The sequence below is a fragment of the Puma concolor genome, chromosome C1 (genome assembly GCF_028749965.1).
Source record: "Puma concolor isolate L17-30 chromosome C1, mPumCon1.1.hap2, whole genome shotgun sequence".
In the NCBI taxonomy this organism is placed as follows: domain Eukaryota; kingdom Metazoa; phylum Chordata; class Mammalia; order Carnivora; family Felidae; genus Puma; species Puma concolor.
Window position 1 is genome coordinate 222810729 of NC_141674.1, and position 25239 is coordinate 222835967.

The following is a 25239-nucleotide window of genomic DNA, read 5'->3' on the forward strand; positions in this document are numbered from 1 at the left end:
AGTATCATCGTTGGAAAAGACAGCTACCAATTTAAAAGGGAGAAACTGGAATGAACACCAACATATCTGATCGGAGTTGGAAGTACTGGAATGAACTCATGTGTTTCAATAGAGAGAAAAACTCATGTTTTACAACTGAGAGATAAAAGTAGACATGACTGTGTCATAAACACACACGTGTGCATATGGGTACCTGTGTATACACGTGTGTGTGCGCGCACACACACATACACATTCTGTGGCTCTCTCCACCGAGAGGACCTGGGTCAGTAATACTTCAACAACAACCTACCTGGTGCCCAGACTCTGCTTCTCTTAGTACCACTTGCCATAAAAGGAGGTGTCTTTGAAGAAAAAGGCTGATTCCAGGTCCAGGGAAGGGAAGGTACGTGAAGAGCCCAGAGTGTCTTGCTGTACCAAAAAGTAAGAGTTTCTAAACAAATATGGGGCAAGCTTCAGAAGGACACAGGAGCCAGCTTTAAGGGGGGCACTCTCCAGTCAATACGAACGTTACCGTAAGTAATGATAAAGGTTGATAATGTAAGTAAAATGGGCAACGGTTAGCCTATATTGATACAGACACATGACCAAAATGAAGATTTGACAGGAACAAATATTTAGCTTCATAAGTAGCTCCCCAGCATGTACTTATTCATGGCACAGACTCCACAATGGAGAACCTGGCAGACACCACCTTAATCAGCAATCAAAGTGAGCACCGCTGATAATGGGACAAACTGAACCTGTGTGCCATCTGACAGAATGCAGAGAAAACCCAGAATTCCTTCTGTGCTATTCCAGCCAAAATAACAAAGCCTGAATCCAATCCAAATGTAATACACACTGAGGGACATTCTACAAAATAAGTGTCTGTACTCATTAAAGGACGAGACCAAGAAAGCCAAGGCAAGATGGAATAAATAGTCCTGTTTGTTGGTTTTTGTTTTTTTATGCTTGTTTTATTTACTTTGAGAGAGAGAGTGCGAGCAGGGGAGGGGCAGGTGGGAGAGAATCCCAAGCAGGCTCCACACTGTCAGCACAGAGCCCCGACGCAGGCTTGATCCCACAAACCGTGAGATCATGACCTGAGCCAAAGTCAAGAGTCGGACGCTTAACTGACAGCCACCCAGGAGCCCCATAAATGTTTCAGTTTGAAGACTACAGAGACCCAGCAATGAAATGTTATTGTGTGCTTCTGAGTGGATTCTTCTGGTGAAATGTGAATGGGTCTGAAGGTAGCAAAGCATTCTTGTTAACATCCTGATTTTGATGGTTGTATTGTGGTTAAGGAGGAAGAGTATCTTATTTGTGGGAAACACCCCAAAATATCCAAGGGTGATGAGGATTCATGTGCCCAATTTACTCTCAAATGGTTAAGAAAGTGTTTTCTACCAGTCTTACAATTCCTCTGTAAGATAGTTTAAAAAAATTAAACATACTTTCTAAATATCTTTTTTTAAATTAAATTTTATTTTTTGTGAGAGCACTCACAGGGCCTCGTGGGGGACAGGCAGAGAGAGAGGGAGAGAATCCCAAGCAGGCTCCAACCCACGACCCTGAGAGCATGACCTGAGCCGAAATCAGGAGTCAGATGCTTGACTGAGCCAGTCAGGTGCCCCTAGAACTACTTCTTAATTAAAAAATAAATAAATAGGGGGGCGCCTGGGTGGCTTGGTCGGTTAAGCGTCCGACTTCGGCTCAGGTCACGATCTCACAGTCCGTGAGTTCGAGCCCCGCGTCAGGCTCTGTGCTGACAGCTCAGAGCCTGGAGCCTGTTTCAGGTTCTGTGTCTCCCTCTCTCTCTGCCCCTCCCCTGTTCATGCTCTGTCTCTCTCTCTCTCTCTCAAAAATAGGTGAATGCTAAAAAAAAAAAAAAAAATTATAAATAAATAAATTAATTAATTAATTAATTAAATAAATAGGGGCGCCTGGGTGGCTCAGTCGGTTAAGTGGCCGACTTCGGCTCAGGTCATGATCTCGCAGTCTCTGAGTTCGAGCCCCGCATCGGGCTCTGTGCTGACAGCTCAGAGCCTGCAGCCTGTTTCAGATTCTGTGTCTCCCTCTCTCTGACCCTCCCCCATTCATGCTCTGTCTCTCTCTGTCTCAAAAATAAATAAACGTTAAAAAAAATTTTTTTTTAAATAAATAAATGACTGATCTTCGAAATAAACAAATGACACCGATCCTTCAAATTCAAAGTTGATTACATGTTTATTTGTTGGGCTTGGTGTGTATCTCACTCATCTTCTATGTAGCACAACAAAGTTTTATCTCCATCTTACTAACCTCCGTTATACGTCATCTTCTCGAAGTTCATAAACACAGATTTTCAAACCATCACAAAGCGTCAAGGAAGCTGCTGACAGCACAACCTGAGACATGCACAGCTGCTCATCCCGGACGACAGCAAGGTCAGCATGGGTCCCACGCCAGCCCCCCGACAGAAGGCAGGAGCCCCTCGGTGCTCCTCAGGCTTTTCAGACACCACATCCACAAGGGAAATGCACGGAACGCCCCACCTGAGCTCGCACTGGGAACCCCAACAACAGACCCAGGGACATCAGCAGATGGGGTGAGCCACGTCATGTAAAGGAGCGCTGCCCAGGGCGGGGTGAGGAGAGCGGCCATGTCATTTGGCCGTGGCTTACAGGAGAGGAAAGCACACACCCAACCCTCCCACTTCAGGACCAGTGAGGAGAGAAGACAGACGAAAAGTACGTTTTGGAATTAAAATACTCTTACCAAGGGTCGCCTGGGTGGCTCAGTCGGTTAAGCGTCAGACTCTTCATTTTGGCTTGGGTCATGATCTCACGGTTTGTGAGTTGGTTTGGGAGTTCGTTGGGCTCTGCACTGCCAGCGCACAGCCTGCTTGGGATTCTCTCTCTCCACCCCCACCCCACTCATGCAGGTGCGTGCACTCTCTCTCGCTCACGCTCTCAAAATAAATAAGTAAACATGAAAAAAACAAAAAATAAAATTCTTACCAAATAAGGGCTAACCAGGCTACAGCCTTCAATAAAGCCACATGCCCGAATGATAGCAATCACTATACAAGTCAACCCCAGTGACCTCAGATGGAAGGGAAAGACCCACAGACCACACTGAATCCTTCACATGCATTTCCTCCTTGGGGATTTAGTCCCAAAACTACCAGCACAACCTGAAACCAACAAGACTGCATTGGAAAGAAATGGAAAGGCTGGAGGTTTACACACACAGTCTCCGGCTCAGCAGCATCTCCAGCATGAAGCATACCCGAAACCCCGACCACCCCAGAACAAGGTGAGGCTGACCTAGCAAAGGCCACATGTCTTTCACGGATCAAAGGCTTCTTTCTACCCACGCTTCTACAAATTGACTGCTGACTCTCCCGGAGCAACACCATCTTTTTCTCTCTGTTCGCCCAATCTTTCAGAAAAGAATCGCCCTTACCGATCTCAAGGGGACATGGTGATCATCTTCAGCACCTGTATAAACTAAGGAGGGGCCCCAAAAGCCCCGAGTGCGACGGGTCCCTCTGGCTGCAGCTGGCTCTTGTCTGCACGTCCCAGACGCTGCTGCGCTGAGCACCGGGAGCCAAGGGGCCCCGTGCACAGGCAGCCTGGCAGCACTGCTGAGCTCACTGGCGGGCGACAAAGGCAACACAGAACTTTGGTCTCATGGGCTGGCGAGTCAGCGCCGAGCATAAGCAAGTGTATCAAAATAAAAGCCTTGTTTCAAAAGAAAAAAATTGTATTCTTAAAATTGATCTCACAAACACTGCTTTAAGCTGGTACTCCAGGACCACCTAGCTAATATTCTATATACCAGAAAAAGTCAAAACAGCACACATAATTCAGCAATTCCATTTGAAAGGTAGTTCTAAATGAGCTAAGTAGCAATAAAATCAGAAAGCACACCACACAAGAGTGTAGAGCAGCACATACTTGTGATTTTGTGCACAACAGCTGGCAAGTGCCCGGAGCCCACACTTGTCCTCACCGGATGCCCGACGTCCAGGAGTCAGTACACTGTCTCCACCAGGAAGAACACAAAGACAAAAGTGAGCGTCAAGTCCCAAGCAGACACGCTCCAGCCCCTTCTCTAAGTCATGGGCACCATCAATAACATGGTTCACAACTGTCAGAACGGCACAACAGAAAGGTGGAAAGGTTCACGCAGGGCTAGCTTTTCCTCTTATGTTATTTTTTAATTATAAAACTAAAGAAAGTTAAACAGAGGGCCAAAAGTTTTCAACCCTAGATAATAAGGAACCAGAAACCATACATCTGACACTGAGGGGTCGGCCCTGGGAAACGAGAACACTTCTCAGCAAGTCACTCACCTCAACCAGATCTTAAAAACAGCAACAAAAAAAAATGCCAAATACCTGACCCCCTTTCCGAAATGATTTCTTCTAGCTCTCTCCGTCTGGTGGTGTTCCTTTTCCTTCCTACCTTTACTTGTTCCGAGAGGTCTGGTCCTTTCAGGGTGTCGTCTCTAGCCTAGCCACTTCCCCTAAGGCTGTTTGTGGAGGCCAGCTCTCTCTGGAGCCTCCAGATGCAAACCTCCTGGGAGGGCGGGCACGGCTGCCACGCAGGTAGCTGCCATCAAGGCACCTGCACGCAGGCTGCTCCCCCTCTCCCAGGAACCATACGCACCCAGAGGCTTGCAGGGTGCCTCAGAACCAGGGATTAGAGGAACTCGGCCCCCTCGATGGAGTCACTGGCCCACAGCGCCTTCCCTCCCAGCCCCATTTACTGAACTGCAGCCACACAGGGCCAGTGACGCACAAAGGCCTGACACACCCTACCACCAGCAAGTTCCCACAGCAGAACCTCCCTTGAAGGGCAAAACCATTTCCACAACACCTTCTGCGTGTGGCAAACGACAATACTTGCTAAATGCACCAGGCTCAAGTTATCTCCCCTCTCCAGAAAGAAACCAAAAGTAGCACTGGTCCAGCCTGCACTGTATCTAGAAGCTTCAAGCACTGCCATCATCACCCTTGCTGGTTGATGGCGTGTCCTGCTCCTGAGTGGGGGGAGAGAGCTGAGCAGTGTTCACAGGGTCCCCTCTCACCCAACACAGCAAGGCCAAGAATTACTGCTCTGCTTCATAAATGTGGTCCCCAGCGCCATCCACATGCCCGAGGTGAGATGCTAGAAGGTTCGCACAAAGAAATGAATGCTGATAAAGACACAGTCCAGAAAACGAGCACAAGGAGACAGCTTTATGCCAGAACACCAGGCCAAGCAGCAGCTGGCCCCTAAACGGTGTGCTACACGGAGAAGGCACATGCTCTGAATGCTCTTGGATCACAACGGTTTGTTAATCCGAGCACATCCAAACCTCAGGAAAAAGTTACTCCACGGTCGGCTGAGGCCACAAATTCCACAGCAGCTTGAAGAACACAAGAGCAACACGTTGGGACCTGGCCTTTAGACTGGCTTATTGCTCTGTCCAGCGTACCCCTGAGTCTAGAAAGCTATTCTGGAATTCAGCAGCCCGCTGTAATTCACCAAAAGTTAGCAAAAGACAAGTGTTCAGCATATTCCCATTTTAGTAATCAACGCTGTCCTGCCTATTCATTCCCTCACAGCACACACAGGTTATCTGCCACAACCCCGTTACTCTGCTGTGTCACAGGGATCCAAAACAAGCAAAAGCCTACCGATGGCTTATCCTATAATGCAGACAGGGACGGGGCAGGTAAAACCAAGAGAGGACTGGGGCGCCTGGGTGGCGCAGTCGGTTAAGCCTCCGACTTCAGCCAGGTCACGATCTCGCGGTCCGTGAGTTCGAGCCCCGCGTCAGGCTCTGGGCTGATGGCTCAGAGCCTGGAGCCTGCTTCCGATTCTGTGTCTCCCTCTCTCTGCCCCTCCCCCGTTCATGCTCTGTCTCTCTCTGTCCCCAAAATAAATAAACGTTGAAAAAAAAATTTAAAAAAAAAACCAAGAGAGGACTTACTCCACGAGGCCTGCACATCCACCAGATGATGTCAGGGAGCCGGTGGTGCTGGGTTGCCGTAACAGGACGGAAACACCAGACCAGAAGGAGTTCAGAGAAGAAAGCGGATCCCGTACAGCGGCCACAGATGGATGGACAGCAGCTGTCTACAGGTTACCGCAGAGATGGGCCCTGCACGACTGCGCACTCTAGGAGTGGAACTTCCATTTCCCTCCACTTCCTCACCTGAAACTTGCTGATGCTTGGTGAGAAATTAATCTTTGATGATTGAACCAAGGAAATAGATTCAAAAGTCTAAGGGGTGCAAGACAATTTTAGTATTTATTTCAGAGTAGACCATCTATCTTGCTGCAAAGGCTTGGACGGCCCCACTCTTGGGCTAGAAAAGAGTGTGTGGATAGGATACTGCCTTCTCCACCCCAAGCTTTGGAGGAGCCCTAGAGACAGCAAGGAAACACCAGATAAACAGGTCAAGGCTGAATGTTTACATGTGTCGAACTTCTAAAACTGGCGTCAAAGACAAGGATGGAACAGTTACGGATCTTGATTGGGCCCCGTCTCCATTCCTGTAAAAAGGAGCTGCTCTCAATGGTGGTACCACTGTGAGGATTGAGTCAGCCCATACGTCGTGCTCCACCAGAGCGCACACAATAGGCTCCGTGAGGACGGTCTATTACCACCACCCTCCTGGAGATCTGTTATGTGAGGGCTCCAACAGTACGGGCAACGCGGCCCTAAACCAGCCACTCGTGCAAGGAGCTTCGTCCAGGCAGCCTCCACTCTTAACTGGAAAATGGAGCCTATGACAACTACAGCCCAGAACCCTTCTAAGGACTAACCCTGCAAAGCAGGCCTTCTCAACCTCAGCCCTGCTGACCTCCTCAATCAGACAATTCTTTGTCACGGGCTGTCCTAGGCACTGTAGGATGCCTAGCACCTCTGGCCTCTAACCACTAGATGCCAGTAGCACCCGAGTCACGACAACCAAAAAAGGCTCCAGACACTGCCAGATGTTCTCTGGGGGCCAAAATCACCTGGTTGAACCACTGCTGGAAATAAAGGGCATGGGGCCTGTCGCGTAGGAATCAGCAAATAAAAGCTTTACTAGGCAAAGCTTTTCCTATCACTTGTGCATCCTTGAAATGGATCACAGAATGTGCTACATGAGTGACTAACAGCTCCAAGTGCCGTCCTTCCAAACTTGAAAACTGAGTTTCTGACAAACTGAGTCAGTTGATCAAGTGTTCTGTGCTATCAGAAGGGTAATAACAACAAAATTTCAGATTCAGCTTTCTTATCTTTAAAAAGAAGGAGCTAAAGTCCTATAGGTCAAGAAACACCCTGAGTCACAAGGGTGATTAAGAATGGGCCCTAGGGGCACCTGGGTGGCTCACGTGGTTAGGCGGTTAAGCACCAGACTCTTGGTTTCAGCTCAGGTCATAATCTCAGTTTCACGAGTTCAAGCCCTACGTCTGGCTCTGCGCTGGCAGCACAGAAACTGCTTGGGATTCTGTCTCTCCCTCTCTGCTCCTCTTCCTACTTGCTCTCTCAAAATAAGTAAATAAACTTAGGGGCAGCTGGTGGCTCAGTCGGTTGAGTGTCCGACTTCGGCTCAGGTCATGATCTCATGGTTTGGGAGTTCAAGCACTGCATCAGGCTCTGTGCTGACAGCTAGGAGCCTGGAGCCTGCTTCAAGTTCTGTGCCCCCCTCTATCTCTGCTCCTTCCCCAGCTTGTGCTCTCTCTCTCTCTTGAAAATATAAACATTTTTAAAATTTTTTGAAAAATAAACTTAACAAAAAAAAAAAGAAAAAAAGACTGGGCTCCAAACTGAAGTCCAGGCCTCCTGACTCCTAGTCCGGTGAGGACCACCTCCCTCACTTTACAAATGTCTCAACACTTTGTCCAGTCTGGCAGAAAGAGCAAAGGCCTCACCATCTATACTAACGGACAAGCACTGCTGTTATGTCTCACAAGGTCCACCTTCAGCAATGTCTAAAAATATCAATTCATACAAATAAAAGGAAAACCTGAAAGAGTTTTCAGAAAACACTTATTTGTAAAAAAAAATTCATACAGATTGCCGAACGGTACCTGCTAACGAAATACTGGCTCCCTACTCTCCTTGCTCCAGATGAGGCCTGCTATTCCCATAGCAGGTGGGGTCTCAGGGTGCAGCTCAGCCTCCTGAGAAGCTCCTACACCCATGACAGACCCTGGGATAGGATGGGCAGGGGCCAGAAGGCCACATTAATACTGGTTTTATTACCACTATAGTGAGCCTGCTGCAGTGCTGGTCTACCAAGGAAAAGGACTTTCATCATAAAAAGACTGTAGAACATGGGGGCACCTGGGTGGCTCTGTCAGTTAAGCAATCGACTCTTGACACTGGCTCAAGTCATGATCTCGTGGTCATGGACTGGGCCCCATGTCAGGCTCCGTGCTGAGCGTGGAATCCACTTGGGATTCTCACACTCTCTCTGCCCCTCCCTTGCTCGTGCTTTCTTTCTCACTCTCAAAAGAAATAAACATTAAAAAAAAATTGTAAAACACAACTACAATAAGACAACATAAAAACTGGCAATTTCTCCTGATTCTTGTCTAAGAAATATCTCCAAAATTGTTTTATCTAAGGTTTTTTCTTGGATATGTAATATATGATTCAAATAAAAATATGATCATAGTATACGCATTGTTTTACCACTTGCTACACTTAATTCCATTTAAAAAAATTTTTTTTAACATTTATTATTTTTTAGACAGAGAGAGACAGAGCATGAACAGGGGAGGGTCAGAGAGAGGGAGACACAGAATCTGAAACAGGCTCCAGGCTCTGAGCACAGAGCCCGACACGGGGCTCGAACTCATGGACCGTGAGATCATGACCTGAGCCAAAGTCGGCTGCTTAACCGACTGAGCCACCCAGGCGCCCCGTCTTAATTCCATTTAAAATGCATCATGGCTGTCTTTCCAAATTTTACGTGCAAATTTCCCATTTATTAATAACTGCATGTTGAATGAAAACAGAAATTCTCTACTGATACTGCATGCTTTGTGTATGTATCTGATTACAAACACTGCTGGAAAACATATTCTCTGCTCACTAGAGCCAGCAACTCTACACACAGGAAAAATTCACACAAATTCAATGATAAGACTAGAGGGGGGTACATGGATAGTCATTATAGAGGCAAAATTACCCTCCCAATGAGCTAAAGTATTTATACCCCACAACACCTGAGTACACATGCCCCCCCTCACACTTGATAACTAAAATGGTCATGTTTACTTCTTCCAACTTCTAGGTGAAATATGCATTCAATGTCAATTCTCTGACATGAGCAAAACTGAAATCTTTCTTTGCTTCCCGGCCATTTCAATTTCTTGACTGTGAAGACTGACCTTTTTCACCTCTTCTTTTCTGCTAGGGCATTTCAGCACACATGTAAGACAAAGGAAAACCCACATGTAGGCTACAAAGGAGTAGTAAAGAACAGAAGAATTACAAATGTAAGTGAAATTCATGTTGTAAGCTAAAAGTAACATTGCTGATGGACACCCAGGAAGAAAAATGATCAGAAAATACTATTAAAAAGGGCTTTTTTTCGATCTCGCAGTCCGTGAGTTCGAGCCCCGCGTCGGGCTCTGGGCTGATGGCTCAGAGCCTGGAGCCTGTTTCTGATTCTGTGTCTCCCTCTCTCTGTCCCTCCCCCGCTCATGCTCTGTCTCTCTCTGTCCCAAAAATAAATAAACGTTGAAAAAAAAAAAAATTTAAAAAGGGCTTTTTTTTTTTTTTTTGCCTTTCACACCCTGGTTAAAGGCTGTGATTTTTCCCCTGGAAAGGGAACTAGAATCTTTGGAATGGGGGTACCCGTTACAATGGCGGGTGAGGCACCATTCTGAAGACACAGAAGTTAAGTTCATCTGTAGTTACTGCAAAGATTGTAGTCTTCTCCCAAACTTGGCCCCCTGGACACAGGCGACAGGCAAGAAGGTATTTTTGTGGAAAATCTGGAGAGACAGAAGGAAGCTGACAGAGTGCTGCAAGGAAATGGCCCAGCCAGTGCCTCTGCACTGAATGCCACAGCTGGCAAACCCCACCTACTGCCACATGAGCACAGGGAAAATACCACCAGATACCACGGAAAGGCTTCGATATGAAAGCCAAAACCTCAAACAGAAAGCAGCCTGAAGTAAACTGTGACTTGGGCAAAAGAAAACCTTAACTCAGAAATGTCCTCAGAGAGATAAGAGGAGGTACAACAGCTATGAAACAAAACCAGGGTGTCAGAAGACACAGCGAGTAAGAGAACATTCCTAGAGAAATAAAGTGAGAACTCAACAGCACGTTCAGAATAAAGCTGAGAATATATTCCAGAAAGAAGGTGGACAACCTGAGCAAAACCAGAGTGTCAGTCCAGAAGGTACGATAGTCTAATTCTACAGAGAGAAAGTGAATGGGAACAAATCAAAGCAATAAATCAAGAAAAATGCCCAGAGTTAAAGAACAGGAGTTTCCAAATAAAGGAACCTAAAGTAAGGCAAGACATTAGATGAAAACTGACTCCAAGGGACATTGCTGCACTGGGTGTTTTGAACTTCAGAGAGACGATCCACTAAGCTTCAGAGAAGAAATAGCCACACATGAAGACCAAGGAATCAGAATGGCTGAAGCCTTCAGTAATAACCCTGGAAGTTAGAAGATGGAGCAAAATGGTGTCCAAGTCTCACTCAGATACATGGGTAGAAGTAAAGCACTTTTCAAACACACGTGTTCTCAAAACATTCCCTCTCATGCGTCTGTTCCCAGACGACTTCTTGAGGAAGTGCTTCAACAAAATGAGAGAGTAGTAAGTGAAGAGAGATGGAGACATGGGTTCCAGGAAACCAAGGACCCAACGCAAGTGGGTGGTGAGATCTTCAGGAAGATCCCAGCAGATGGGAGCCTGGGGGAGATTTATTCAAAAGATTAATGAAATATTGAATTTCACCAGATAAAAAAAGACTCCATTCTTTCTCTTTTTTAAAAATTTTTTAACATTTATTTATTTTTGAGACAGAGCTTGAGCGGGGGAGGGGCAGAGAGAGAGAGGGAGACACAGAATGCAAAGCAGGCTCCAGGCTCTGCGCTGTCAGCACAGAGCCCGAGGTGGGGCTCGAACTTGTGAACCATGAGAGGATGACCTGAGCCGAAGTCGGCCACTTAACTAACTGAGCCACCCAGGAGCCCCCAAAAAGACTCCACTTCTTGAAAGAAATTTAGACAACTGTTGAATTTGGGGTTAAATTTTAATGACAGACATACAGAAAACTAAACACACAAAAAACAAGACTCACAAGAACTTCAGGGAAAACAAAACCTGATCCAGGAAAGGAAAAGCAATCCCATCACACCAGTTGCCTAGCTGTGAATGGCACTATGCAGTAAAAACTCAAACACTAAATACTGGACTAACCAAACTAACGGTGCATGTGCTTTAGGCAGCCGTGTATTTACACAGAGAAGACAGAGCAGTGAAAGAAAGCTAAAAACTTCATATCCATTGAGTCAAGTAAGGAGACAAGGTGTGCAACAGGAGAGAAAAGAGCAATAACTGAGCAGGCGAACACGTGCTGTTTAGAGTCAGAGGCAAAGACCAAAGAAACCCACCAAGAGATGGACGTGTATGCTCTGCAGGAGAGGAGACACGACTGGGGAAGGAGATTCATAGTGTCTTCGTACAAGCCTTTCTACGTTTATTTCTCCTCCTTCTTTTTTTTTTTTTAACGCTTATTTACTTTGGGGAGAGCAGGGGAGGGGCAGAGATGGGGGACAGAGGATCCAAAGGAGGCTCTGTGCTGACAGGCTGACAGCAGAGAGCCCAATGTGGGGCTTGAACTCACCAACTGCGGGATGATGACCTGGACTGAAGTCAGACACTCAACCAACTGAGCCACCCAGGGGCCCTATTTCTCCTCCTTGAAACTACTTGAAGGTATAACCTTGATTGAAATAAAATTCATTTTTAACTTTAAAATTCATGAATGCCAATAAAAAGTATTAAGGCAGAGTACACACAATGTATTGTTACCAAATTAATGGCAAGCATCAAAATGACTAACACAACATGATGCCCAGACATGTCTGGAACAACACGTCTGGCTCGTCTCTAGCAGTATTCGAGGACCTTTAGTATGCCTGGCAGAACAGCCTACTAGGGCCATTGCTTCTAAAATGTCTCTGATTTTAGCACTATAAAACAACAACAAAAACACACAAAAAACAAACTTACTTTAGCCCAAACTAACTTGTGTCATCAATTTTTAAAATGGCATACCGATGAAGAGTTTGGTTTTCTTGGTTTTCAAATGGGAAATGTTGTGGTGTTTTCATAACTTAAGGGAAAAAGCATTTTGACTCACTGATGCTCTCTGGCTGTTTTTCCACTTGGCCAAAAACTTTTCCAATATGCATGCCGGACTTCTTGCTACCATAATGTGGCAACTGAGAACTCAGCTGTGTGCTGTGTTTCTTCCAGGAGCTTGGTTATTTTTTAATAGGAAAAGGATGAGTCTAGCCCTGTGAGATGGATGTATGCTGAATGGGCCTTATCAAATGTAAGTACCACTTGGTACTTCAAAAAATGTGTTCTCTGCTCAAACCCTTTCGGTAAATAAACAAGTTTCAGATGGGAAGCATTAATGGAGAGCCTATCTCATCCACTTGTCACTAAAGCTCATATAAATCATCCAGGTGGACAATGTAATCACTTGAAATCCTGTCCAAGTTACAGTGCCCTAGATTGGGCTGACTGAAGGGCATAAAGTCCTTTACAACAGGACCTCGGGCAAGCCCTCTACCACTTGAGATGTTATTAGCAGCATGCCAAAATTCTCAACCTCTTGCCCATTTGTGCCACCAGCTATGGCTGTCACGCATCCCCTTGGCATAAGCTAGTCTTTCTATTTAGAACACCTCATCTTGGAAAAACCCTCATCCCCTAAACCAGTTCAAGAACCACATTCTTTGTAAAAACTTTCCAACAGTAACTACCGCCTCCTCCTTCGCATCTCTGTATCTTGTATGTATCTCTACTACTGCACTAAAAACTCTGTAACCTAGTTACTTTACAAGTGAATCCCCCATACTAGACCATAAGCTGCTTAAGGAAAAGAAAAAAAAGTCTATATCCTCTTTATCTTTATGACCCTAGAACGCTTAAAAGTATCTGGCACACAATTCCCAATAAACGCTTTTGAATTGAACTGCTGAAGAAGTGAAGTCATGAGGCCGAACCAGTAGCCCTAAACAAGAAAAACGAAGCAAAAGAAACACATAAAACTCGATGACCCAAGTTCTCCCATCAGGCTGCCGAGAGGCGGAGCTTGGCCAATGAGAAAGGGCCCTGTGCAGAGATCCAGCTGGGGTTGGCCCCAGAGGTGCCCAGGAACGTGGGCTGATGGCACCTTAGGAGCGCTCTCCTTAAACTCACTGTACATTTATCCAAGTGAGGCTAACCTGATTAGAGAAAATCAGGTAAGCCCATCAACAGTGCTTGGCACACAGAAGATCTAATGGAAGTTAGCGTAGGAAAGGAAGTTTAATCCTCACTGTAAATTATTTATCTGGCTTTTGAATGTTGTCCCTCAAGACTTGAAGGGGTGTGCTCCATTTTTCCCTAGCCTAAAAGTCTCATGATAGGCTGATGGTTGATGTTTCAGACCCAGAGAACTGGGAGTTCAAGCGATGGAAGACTTTTTTAACCAAATATCTTTTCAACTATTTTAAAACACCGCTTCCAAGTACCTTAATATCAAACGTACTTAACAAGGTTAGCTTGGGGGTGCTTATTTTTATCAAAATCGTTAAACTTGAAGACGAGGTTTCATGCAATGTTTCAATACCCCAGGTTTGGCTCCATCCATGAACGCTACAGTTATTCTGTAGGACAGCACTACCAGCTGCTTCAGACAAAAATCCTACTTGTGACGTGCCCTGTCGTAACAGGACCTCAAAGGGGCACCTGGGTGGCTCAGTCGGTTAAGCGTCCAACTTCTCGGCCCAACTCATGATCTCACGGTTCGTGAGTTCAAGCCCCGCGTCAGGCTCTGAGTGCTAACAGCTCGGAACCTGGAGCCTGCTTCAGATTCTGTGTCTCCCTCTCTCACTCTGGCCCTCCCCAGCTCATGCTCGCACTCCGTCTCTGTCAAAAATAAGTAAACTTAAAAAAAAAAAAAGTTAACAGGGCCTTGAAACCAAACTCAAAACTGAAGGACAAGTCACCCTGTTCCTGGAGATTCCACTCACCTACATCCCCGCAGAGGTTTCATCTGATCATAAATATCGTTTTGTAAACAATACACGGGGAGGTTTTCTCTTTGGATGCACACGGCGTGCAAACCCTCCTACAAAGTCTGACTCTCTCATTTTCCGAGTCGATGGTAGAGAACACTTAGCAAGTGCCTAACGTGCCCTGTCGGTATCCCCCAGCGTCCCCAACACTGTGCCGTAGCCCATCAGAGTCTCAGCAACTGAGTTTGCGTTCGGTCGGGGTCTTGAAGAAAGGCGCCCTGTGCGAAGGCATTTGGGTCCGACAGCTGTGGGCCTGCAGGCCGCCGACGGGGAGAAAGGGCACCCGGGCCGACGCGGCCCGGGCCGGGCGGGTCGCCCTCCCGTCCCCGAGCCGCGTGGCCGCAGTGGGCTTGGGGACGCGCCCCAGGTCTCACCTCGCGACCAGACAAGTAGACCGCGAGGGGCCGTGCCCGCCACTCCCTCCCCCCGGGCGCAGGCCCCAGCACGGGCGCACGAAGGCCACGTCCCCGGGGACGAGCGCCCAACTCGATGGTCCGCGCACAGGCCCGCCGGCCCACGTGACCCGCAGCAGCCAATGGAGGCGAGGCCCCGGCACCACCGAGACGACGGCGGCCCGGGGCTAGACCAGCCCCAGTCGGCCGCTCTCAGTATCCTCCGCTGTCCCGCTCTGGTGCTCCCGGCTCGGTGCTGCCGCCATCTTCCCGGAGGAGAGGGCCAGAGGCGAAGGCTCCCGCCCCGTGGTCGCTCCGCAGTCTTACTGTGACCTGCCCTATCCCCGTCCGCCTCTCTTCTCCTCAGAGCCACTTAGCTCCTTGTAAAGAGATGCCCTTCACCCCACTCTAGGTACTCACAAGGCAAAGACTCACATTACCTCTTCCACTTTATCAGCGTAAGGAAACCAAGCTCATAAGGTAGGAACTGTGGCGAAACAGGGACAAGCCGCCATCTTGGTAAAGGAGAAGAGGCTACGCTTGACCTCCCCCCCCCACCCCCAGCCTCTATATGGCCAACCGCCGTGGGAGGGGCACGGCGCCTGCGCAGAGGTGGAAAACGCGGATGGGCCTGCGCCTGCGCACTCGGAAGCCGGCGAGTGGGGGTGGGGAGGGAGGCCAGGTCGCGCCAGGGCGAGGACAGCGTTGACAGGGAGCAGGGAGCGGGTCGGCGTGATGACGCCATCCGCGCACGGGGCGGGGAAGGGCGGGGCGCGGGCGGACGTCGGGCATTGGGCGGGTCCGCGGCGCGGTCGGTTACTGCTGTTCTTTGGCTTCTCCGCGGTGAGTGTCTTGCCGTGGGTTCCGCGGTCGCAGGGGCCTGAACTGTGGGCCGATGCAGAAGCGGTGGGGGTCCGCTCGGGGCGGCGGTCGACCGGCTCCGGGGGCGCTCGGGCGGGGCGGCTTTTTGGGTGTGGGGGAGGGGCGGCAGGATCGGTGTGCCTGACCCTCCTCGACGCTCGCGGACTTTCCGCGAGCCCTCCCCGCCCCTTCCTCACTTTCCCCGGTTCTCCTACTCCTCGGGATCCCGGGCCCTCCCCCACCCTGCCCACCCGGGGTCCCCGGCCCTCCCCCACCCTGCCCGCCCCGGGGTCCCCGGCCCTCCCTGGCCCTCCTCGGGCCCTCACGGCGGGAGGTGTCCGGAAGAACCCGAGCGACCCCTTGCGCATCCTGTGCAGAGTACGTGGACCACTCTGATAATGGGCCTGGGGCGCTGGCGGTCGTGGTTGGGGAGGGAAAGTCCGGGCTGCGTCCTGCGGGGCGGGTTTTGTCGTGCGGCTCTCCCGTTGTCCACCCCGCCGTCCTCTAGCCGAGAGTAAGCCTCAACAAGTCCTCGTTGTCTTGTTAAGTTTCCAGGCTCTTCCTGGCCGCCGATTAGAGCTGGGGCGAGGAGGAGGAGGTCCCGGCCCTGTGCACAGCCAAATCCGGAAGGATGGAGGTGGGGAGGGGCCGCCATTCCCATGAAAGCCTGAGATGTGGCGACCTGTGGCTGCCGTTGCTCTCAGTAAAAGCTCAGCTAGGATGGCCGCAGGACCCACAAGACCTGGCCACCTTTCTACCTTTCTGGACTCATTTTTATCAGCACCAGCCCCACCTTCTCTGTCCTCCCCCTTCCACAGACGCCTGACCCAGCGCCTTGAACTTTCCGTTCAAACTGTTGGGTCTTTGTCACCTTTGTTCTTGGCCCAAACCCTTCTTTTTGCTCGAAACCCGGTTACCTCCCCACCTTCTGCTCTGTTGTTAGAGATTCGGCCCAGAGTCGGTTTCCTCTGGCTGGGTTAGGTTTGCGCCTGGTGTCAGCCTTTATTCTCTGTGGTAGCTTTGTACCGGATTGTTGGTCTTTTGAGGGGCAGGGGATGTGTGAGTCTTGTCACCCTTACCCGTTGTCTAGCACGATGACCAGCACATAGGAAGTTCTCAAGTATTTCTTGAGCGACTCAAATCGTAATATCTCAAAAGAAGTCTAATGTTCTAAAATAGTCTTGCCATCTTAGTGATACGTGATAGCGTAGGGGTCAGGAAAGCTGTTTCCCAGTGCTTGTAATTTGAGGTCCCATTGTTTTCGGTTTTGGTAGCTCCCACTCGGACTTTCTTTGTACCAGCCAGTACCCTGACTCACAATGTGCGCTGCTCCGTCAGGTCCTGGCAACATACGGCTGTGAAGGTGATCCTGATGTTTTTTCCTGTTTTCCACTTTGATCTCTCGCCTGACACAGAAGCCCAGTGTAAAGATCAAGGGCTTCTCAACCAGATCGTATTTGCATTCTGACTGCTTTTGAGCTAGCGGGGTGACCCAGGGAAGTGGCGAGGGAAGGAAGGACCACCCTCTGTTGTCATTCCTAAGTGTGATTCAGGTCTTTTTAAATTTCAAAAGCAGAAAATGCTTTAAAAAAATTTTTTTAATGTTTTCCCCCACAGAGATGGGAACATCATAACTCATTTGGCAGTGGAATTGGGTTGAAGCCATTTTATATTCTGTGTTTGTGCCACTTTATGCTAACGGTCATATATGCCACTATAGAAAATACATTTGATTGTGGAATGTGCTGCCCTAGAGGCCGTTGAGGATGTTGTGTTGTATGCTATACAAGTACCTTCCTCCAATCCAAAGAATCTGAATGCCAAACATTCCAAGACTTCTGGATACGAGATTATGGATATTTGGAGTCCTATACTGCAGGGTCATTTTGTGGATTGGGGTAATGTATGCAAATATAAGAATAACATGTCTGTGGTTGGCAGTTATGGACAGTCCACTAGTATAAATACCACTAGCAAAAAAAAAATGTACGTTTATTGCCAAGAATCCATTTTTATCCGTCTGTTTTTCATCTTTTGTTTTGGAAAAGTTGATTTGTTCTATGTGAATTGGGATGGGAGTATTGTTCTGTGGAAGCCATGTTCAACAACAAAAAAAATGTTTATTAAACAATTGCTAGCCTCTAGAATGAGCACAACCTGAAAGAATAAAATTTTCATTTGACCACATTGAGTTTAGGAGAGCCAATGGCCTGCACTCAGTGTTTAAATTAATCACAGTGGTTGGCATCCCGTGTTCTGGTTCTTCAAAAGTTCAACATTCCTCTTTCAACTTTCATTTTACATTAGTTAGTTCTAACCTGTATTGTTAGAAGATCACAGTGGATTCAAATTATATTTCAGGGAAAAAAAAACAATATGGAAGAAATAGGATATGACAAGAAAAACTTGATAAAGAATTCACAGCCTGTTCCAATAATGGTATTCTCCGTTTCCCAAACTTGTACATCCATGTAGCTCTTACATACCAGGAAACTGATAGGAGCAGTGAAAGTCCCCCTTTTCTCCTATGGGACATCCTCAGTCCTGCTCCACAGGGTAACAAGGTAAGGTGAACACAGGTGGGCTCGAGGTACAGCATCTTCAGGGTGCTTGCTGAAGCAAGTTGTTGAGAACCCAGGCTTCGGTGAGCTGAAGCAGATCTGTGGGAGATCAGGGGAGACCTCCGTGATAGTCGTTTGTGCTACTGGGTTGGTTTGAAGTAAGATACATGTGATAGCCTATAAGGCAAGTGCTCACTCTTTTCCACCCTCGGGCACTTATTCTTTTATGTGAACTGAAGCTCATTTTATCCAGTCCTTTAGCGAAAAAGCCACATCAGAATTCCACTTGGGGTTGGACCACATTTATATACTAATTTGGGAGAAATAGAAATGATTTGATTCACATAGGGTCTGTTTTCTTTTTTCTAAGTTTGTTCTTACGTGTTTGGTTGCTTTTTGTTTTAATTCTGTTGTAAATGGCATTTCTCCCCTGTTTCCATTTCTTTATCGTCATAACTAAAATGGAGAGAAATTATTTATTTTATATTTGCCTTATATCTAGCTACCTTATTAAATTGTTATTTTAGAATTTTTGGACTATGTTTTCTGTGTAGTCTTATCAGTGAAAAAGGTTGTTTTCTCATTTTGTTGTTTCACTGAATTCTCACTAAACTTGTCAAAGTGTAGTAGTATTCAGTAACCGTGGTGAGATTGCAATATGAAGATCTTAACTTGGATCTTACAGGAACAACCAGAAACAGACAATCAGAAATAGGAGTGCTGATTGGATATTATATTCAAAATTTGTTCATTTTCCTTAATAATATTTGTCATTTTAAAAAGTCCTTACTGTTAGAAATAAGGGATTCATAATCAAGGATGATGACAGCGGCAGAGGGGATATTTGAAACATTGAATTAGGGGCGCCTGGGTGGCGCAGTCGGTTAAGCATCCGGCTTCAGCCAGGTCAGGATCTCGCGGTCCGTGAGTTCGAGCCCCGCGTCAGACTCTGGGCTGATGGCTCGGAGCCTGGAGCCTGTTTCCGATTCTGTGTCTCCCTCTCTCTCTGCCCCTCGCCCGTTCATGCTCTGTCTCTCTCTGTCCCAAAAATAAATAAAAACGTTGAAAAAAAAAAATTAAAAAAAAAAAAAGAAACATTGAATTGATCATTGCTGAAGCTGGATGATGGGTGGTACATGGGGATTTTGTTCCGTTGTGTGTAAGTTTGGAATTTCTAGTAAGTATTTTAAAACAATTATGGTGGTAATGGACATCCCTACCTAATTAGTGATTGTAATTTAAATAGATTTAGTATTCTGTTGTTGAGAGAATAATATTTGACATTAATGTTTGGAAACACCCTGGATTATATTTAAGCAGTTTCCCTAGAGTTTTTATTAGAGTTTGTTGCTGAATTTTATCATATGACTTTTCAGCATCTATTCATATGTGATTATCTCCTTTAGTTGTAACAGCTTTATGTAGGTAGATGCTTTGGGTATATTTCTGGAACCTAATTGCTAGCAAATATTTCATTGAGAATTTTTGCATTTATATTCATGAGTGAGATTGACATACCACTATCTAGCCAGCTTGCTTTCTTAGGTATCTCTCTGGGTTTGTGGTTGAAGTTGTAGTGTCCTCATAAAATAAATTGGAGTGCTGTCCCTGTTTCTGTAGTGGCTTAAGTGACATGGGTGTCGGATAGAACTCAGCTCTAATTCTGTCTGGTTTTGGTCCCACCCCCACCTCCTTTTTTTTCTTTTAATGTTTATTTATTTTAAGAGAGGAGAGAGCGTGTAAGCAGGGGAGATGCAAAGAGAGAATCTCAAGCTGACTCCGTTGCTGGCATAGAGCCAAAGGCAGGCTCCATCCCACAAACTAGGAGACCATGACTTGAGCGGAGATCAAGAGTCAGATGCTTAACCACCACCCAGGCTCCCTAGCATAGTAATATTTCTGAGGAAAAAAAGAGAGCCAGTCGCTTAACGGACTGAGCTGCCCAGGGGACACGCTCCCCCTACCCCCCCCTCCCGGTTTTCATTGGTATATTTTATTCAGCTGTTCAATACTATTAGTCAGATTTTCCAGTTCTTGGTTCCATTTTGGTAATTTATAGTGTCTAGGAAATCATCCATTTCTTTCGGGTTTTCGGATTTGTGACCATCTTTTTTTTAATTATTATTATTTACTTATTTATTTATTTATTTATGGGAAACAGAGAGAGAGTGTGGGAGAGGGGCACACAGAGGGAGATACAGAATCTGAAGCAGGCTCCAGGCTCTGAGCTGTCAGCACAGAACCTGACGTGGGGCCCGAATCCACGAAGTGCTGATTCATGACCTGAAGTTGGACACTCAACCAACTGAGCCACCCAGTCGCCCCAGATTTGTGACCATCTTGATACATGTCTCCTGAGTCTGTGATTATAGCTTTTTTTCCATATTTGCTTTTCTTTTTTCCTTAATTTTGACTTGTGGGGAATTTATTTCAAAGAACTAGCTTTTGGATCTGTTTATCTTCTATTGAGTTATTTCATTCGTTTCTTCATATTGTGAGAATCGAATTTATTTTCAGTGTTCTTTAATGAAAATATCTGAAACCCAAAATCTCACTTGAACCGGTAGAGCTTTTACTGTGTCCCATAGATCTTGCTTTTGTCTTCCCATTGCTTTCTGGATAGCTTGTGGTTTTGCTTTTGTTACCCTCATTGATCCAAGGGTTATCCAGGATTGTCCCAAATAATTGGGAGTTGTATTTTATCTTTTTTCCCCTAGTTTTAGCAGGTCAGAAGTTGAGAACATAAATTGTAAAAATATTTTTTAAAGTTTAAATTTTCTCTATAGTAACATGATAATTTTTAAATTTTTTCTTTCACTGCTTTTCTTCTATTACCTCAAGATTCTCTATATCAATTCTAATTTATTGGCTGTATTACTCAATCCTCTGCCCTTGCTCATACTATGTTTACTGAATCTGTACCATTCTGAGGGGCGCTATTAAAGTCTCCCACTTGTCTTTTATTTTTACCAAGTCACCTGGTATTTTTCTTAGGCTTTCCTTGTGTGTTTATCTGTTGTAATGATTTGCATGTGCAAGTTTAGGAATGTTGTATTTTCTCCATCCTTTTATGATCATGATTACATTTTAATCTTAAATCTCACCCGGGGTTAATACCAGTAATGTATGTCCTGCTCTCTGTGTTTGGCTAGGCTGGTATGTTTCAGCCTGTCCCTTTGTTTTCAGCATTTTTGCTACTTTAAGAATGTTCTTCCACTTAATGATTGATTTTATTACTTTTTCTTTTTCCACAATTTTGCTAGCTTGATCAAGTTGCTATTCCATATTTTTCTCTTAATTTGGAAGTTCCACTATAATTTTTCTTTAATTGTTACTTTTTCTTTTATAGTCACTTAATTTCTATATTTGAAAAAAAGACTAAAGCTCCTTCTTCCGCTGGGACCATCTGTATTCCATCTGACCCCTCACTTCCCCTTTGGAATGTTTTACTTCTATGTTCTCACTCTTGCCCTCAACTCTTAAGTAGTTTCATACTAATTCTATATTATTAATACAATTTTCCTAGGATGTCCCTTTCCATTCAGGACACCTTAATTCATTCCAGATAGTTTGTTAATGTATGGACCCTGCTCTTTGTTCTTCTCAGGAAAATATTCTATTGTTATTCTTTTTCTCCCTCTATTCCTTTTTTACTGACAAGAACTCTTATTGATTGCCAACGGGGCACGTGGGTGGCTCAGTCAGTTAAGTATCCCACTTCAGCTCAGGTCATGATGTCACGGTTCATGGGTTCAGGCCCCACATCAGGCTCTGCAATGACATAGGGGAGCCTGCTTGGGATTCTCTCCCTCTTTCTCTCTGTCCCTCCCCTGCTCACGCTTTCTGTCTCTCTCAAGATACATAAATAAGCTTTAAAAAAAAAAAAAGTTAAAATAAAAACAAGATAGATTGCCTAGATTGTTTCTCCAAGACTATCTTTTAAATCATGATTTCCTTCTCTGTGTTTTTGCCCTTGCATTAAGTTTTCTAATATTTGATCTTCCAAGGTGAATCGCAGCTGTGACCATTTGTTCAGTTGAGTTACCAAAGTCTGAGTTTGAAAATCATGTTTTGTTTTAAGTAGTATACTTGCATCTTTATCGTAGCGTTACTATTTTTTTGGTTCACGTTATTGCCTTCCTCTTCCTGCGGCTTGCCTGTGGAGCTCTTCTCGGAGACAGGGAGTTGGGGTCACTTATCATCTTACTCCTGGGGTCCTCACACTCAGGGACTCTGTTCTCCGAGCTTTTCCAGGATGCACTATATTCGTTTCCTTGCCAGAAGGTTCTTCAGAATTCACTTCCTGCTTTTGTTCTTGCTAACATTCCTACTTTCCTTTAAGTTTAATTCCACCACCTAGGCTTGGAGCTATCCACTCCTCCTCAATCACTGCCCTTCCCTTTTAGCCCAGGCCTTACCTCATACTCCCTTCTGAGCCATAGAAGCAACAAGTGGTTTACAGACTGCGTGTGAGTTCTCAACTCTCCTCTGCCTCCCTTCTTGTTCCAGTGGGACACATGAGGGTAAGGCTTCCCATGGGCCACTAAGAACGAGAACGAAGACTGTAAACTTACCTTCTGTGAAATAATACAAATCCTACTACTGTTGGCCTTTGTTAACCAAACTGTGCATGGGGGTGCAGGAGCCTCACGTCTTCAGAGGTGGTTGGGAACATTTCCATTCAGAAGGGAAACAGTGTGCAGTTTTCAGGAATGTTAAGGTTTGGGGGATGGGGAAGCAAGAACACGAAGGGCATAAGTTTCTAAGCTCCAGAGGGAATCAAATCTGACCTCATTCATATCTTTTGACCTTGTTACCAAAGACTGTTAGCCGACAGACTCCATGTTCCCCAAAATTTCAAGTCTTCTAAAATTCGTATTAAATTCCAACTATCTCTAAAACTATTGTCGTGTTCTTCAAACACTCCAATGCCTTCAGTCCTTTTTCCTTTAATTATAAATGTTGCTCTGAGTGCCCCATTGTCTAAAACTAGTTGTCAAGAGCTCAGAGAACCTCCCAGCAGCAGACATCGCTCTATAAGTACGCTTTCCTTGTTGAAAGGTTTCGAAGAGGGAAAGGAAATTATAGAATTCCAGAGGTCATGAGATTTTGTCTTTTTCTCTTGTTGTGTCCCTGGTGCTTAGCATATAATCAGTACTAGAAAAACGTTTAGACTTTGTTGGAAATAAGGAACGTCTATATGTGTACATACGTGTATGTGGTTGACTTAATTGACCTAATTTTTTATATCTAATTTTTAATGAGATGATAATTTTCTCATTTCTGTAATTTGATGCAGTTAACAAGTAAAACAGGAACTGTTGATGCTTTAGGTGTTAAGTCTGTGTACATGTCAATTCATACTAAAGTGTGTGTGTGTACATGCATATATGTATATGTGGGTTTTTTTCTTAACAGATTGAGAAAACTTCACTGAAGATGTCTAAGGTAAGAGATCACACTTTTTTTTTTAATTTATTTTAAATTTTATGTGTTTGTTTTTTTTTTTTTTTTTTTTTTTTTTTTTGAGAGAGCGCATGCACACTAGCTGGGGAGGGTTAGAGAGAGAGCTGTCAGCACACAGCCCCTCGCAGGGCTCAAACTCATGAGATCATGAGATCATGACCTGAACCAAAGTCAGATGCTTAACCAACCGAGCCACCCAGGCACCCCCATGTGACTCATTTTTAATATGACTGATATATTTGATTTGTTGAGGCAGTGTGTAATTTTTTTTTTTTTAATTTTTTTTTTCAACGTTTATCTATTTTTGGGACAGAGAGAGACAGAGCATGAACGGGGGAGGTGCAGAGAGAGAGGGAGACACAGAATCGGAAACAGGCTCCAGGCTCCGAGCCATCAGCCCAGAGCCTGATGCGGGGCTCGAACTCACAGACCATGAGATCGTGACCTGGCTGAAGTCGGACACTTAACCGACTGCGCCACCCAGGCGCCCCTAGGCAGTGTGTAATTTAATTGACATTCTAAAAACTTTGAACTTTATTTTTTTAGATTTCCAATTTGTTTCTCAGTACATCAGTAACAATCCATTTAGCCTCCTTTACATCATTTTCAGAACACCAATCAAATAATAATTTAAAATTCTAATCATATTTCATCATGAAACTTACAGGGTTCTTAGACTTGACAAATTGGCTTGTATCAGCTCTTGCAGATTAGCCCAGAGCCCTGAAGTAAATTAGTTTTGAAAGACATGCTGAGAAAAGCAGAACTTGTGGTTAAAATTGCAAGATTATTACTTCCCTTTGCCTTTTATTTTTGAATGTTTCAGTGTTCATTACTGATGCATAATTACCTTACTAATTTTTACTTTTTATGCAAGTATGAGTCGGGAACACTGATGAGCAAAAAACCAAATAAAAATTAACCATAATTTCATCACCTAGAAATAACCACTAGTAACATTTTATGAATATTTTTACATCTGCGCATGTGTGCATATGAATATACATATACGTTTCCAAAATCCTAAAGGAAAAATACTATCTTATGTCTTGGCTGTCAAAATTAATAAAGCAGTTGGTGTATCCTTTTTTGATTTCCTCACATTTTTAGTATGCTATGCCTAGATTCTATAGCTTTGATATACTTTATGGCATCTCCGGTTTATTCCACCTGTCCAGGAATATTGATGCTTCGTTGTCCTCAGCTGTGATTCATTTTTCATTCCTAGTCTTCTCTTTGATCTTTGAAGCCCGATGCTCACATCCCACCCCTAAATGGCCTGCCTCACCCTTGATGGCACTGTTGCATAGAGCTGGGAACAAACAGGAGACACGGCTTGTTCCTGAACACTGTTCACAAATGCATCACACCTGATACCTAGAAGGATTGGCTTTTAGAAACTATTCTTCTGCTAAGTTTGTTCTGTGAAACCACTTTCAGTTGTGGCATTACTTTGTAAGTCTGATTTTCCTGCATGTAATAATAGTAGATTGGTTTATCTTTTTAAAAGTGTTAAGTGAATACAATCAGTTTTCTGATACAGGTGATTTTTTTACAAAAATGTGGATTTGTTTGTGTATTTTTTTTAATTTGTGGGAACTAATGATACCTATGTTTGTCACAGGTTTGATTATATCTTAAAAGCAACTAATAAGGTGTTTTTTTGGTTTTTGTTTTGT

The 25239-nt window shown here is 45.2% G+C and overlaps 2 protein-coding genes across 8 annotated transcripts in view; one reads left to right on the top strand and one right to left on the bottom strand.

Moving 5' to 3' along the window:
- The window catches only part of HDLBP (high density lipoprotein binding protein), a 72683-nt gene extending 57418 nt beyond the window's left edge, over nucleotides 1-15265 (bottom strand). Inside the window, exon 1 of one of the 2 annotated variants that reach the window (XM_086720181.1) lies at nucleotides 15113-15265. The gene's annotated coding sequence lies outside the window, so the exon portion shown is untranslated. The remainder of the gene's footprint in view (nucleotides 1-15112) is intronic. The other variant, XM_086720183.1, reaches the window with a different exon arrangement.
- The window catches only part of SEPTIN2 (septin 2), a 36179-nt gene continuing 25849 nt past the window's right edge, over nucleotides 14910-25239 (top strand). For 2 of the 6 annotated variants that reach the window (XM_086720187.1, XM_086720188.1), the window contains exon 1: nucleotides 24789-25015. Coding sequence is in view for 4 of the 6 variants with exons in the window: in XM_086720184.1 (XP_086576310.1) it covers nucleotides 15408-15515; nucleotides 23513-23542 (138 nt within the window). In the remaining 2 variants the exon portion in view is untranslated. Of the gene's footprint in view, nucleotides 15153-15403; nucleotides 15516-16095; nucleotides 16171-23512; nucleotides 23543-24788; nucleotides 25016-25239 lie in introns of those variants that run through there. The other 4 variants (XM_086720186.1, XM_086720184.1, XM_025935327.2 and 1 more) reach the window with 4 other exon arrangements.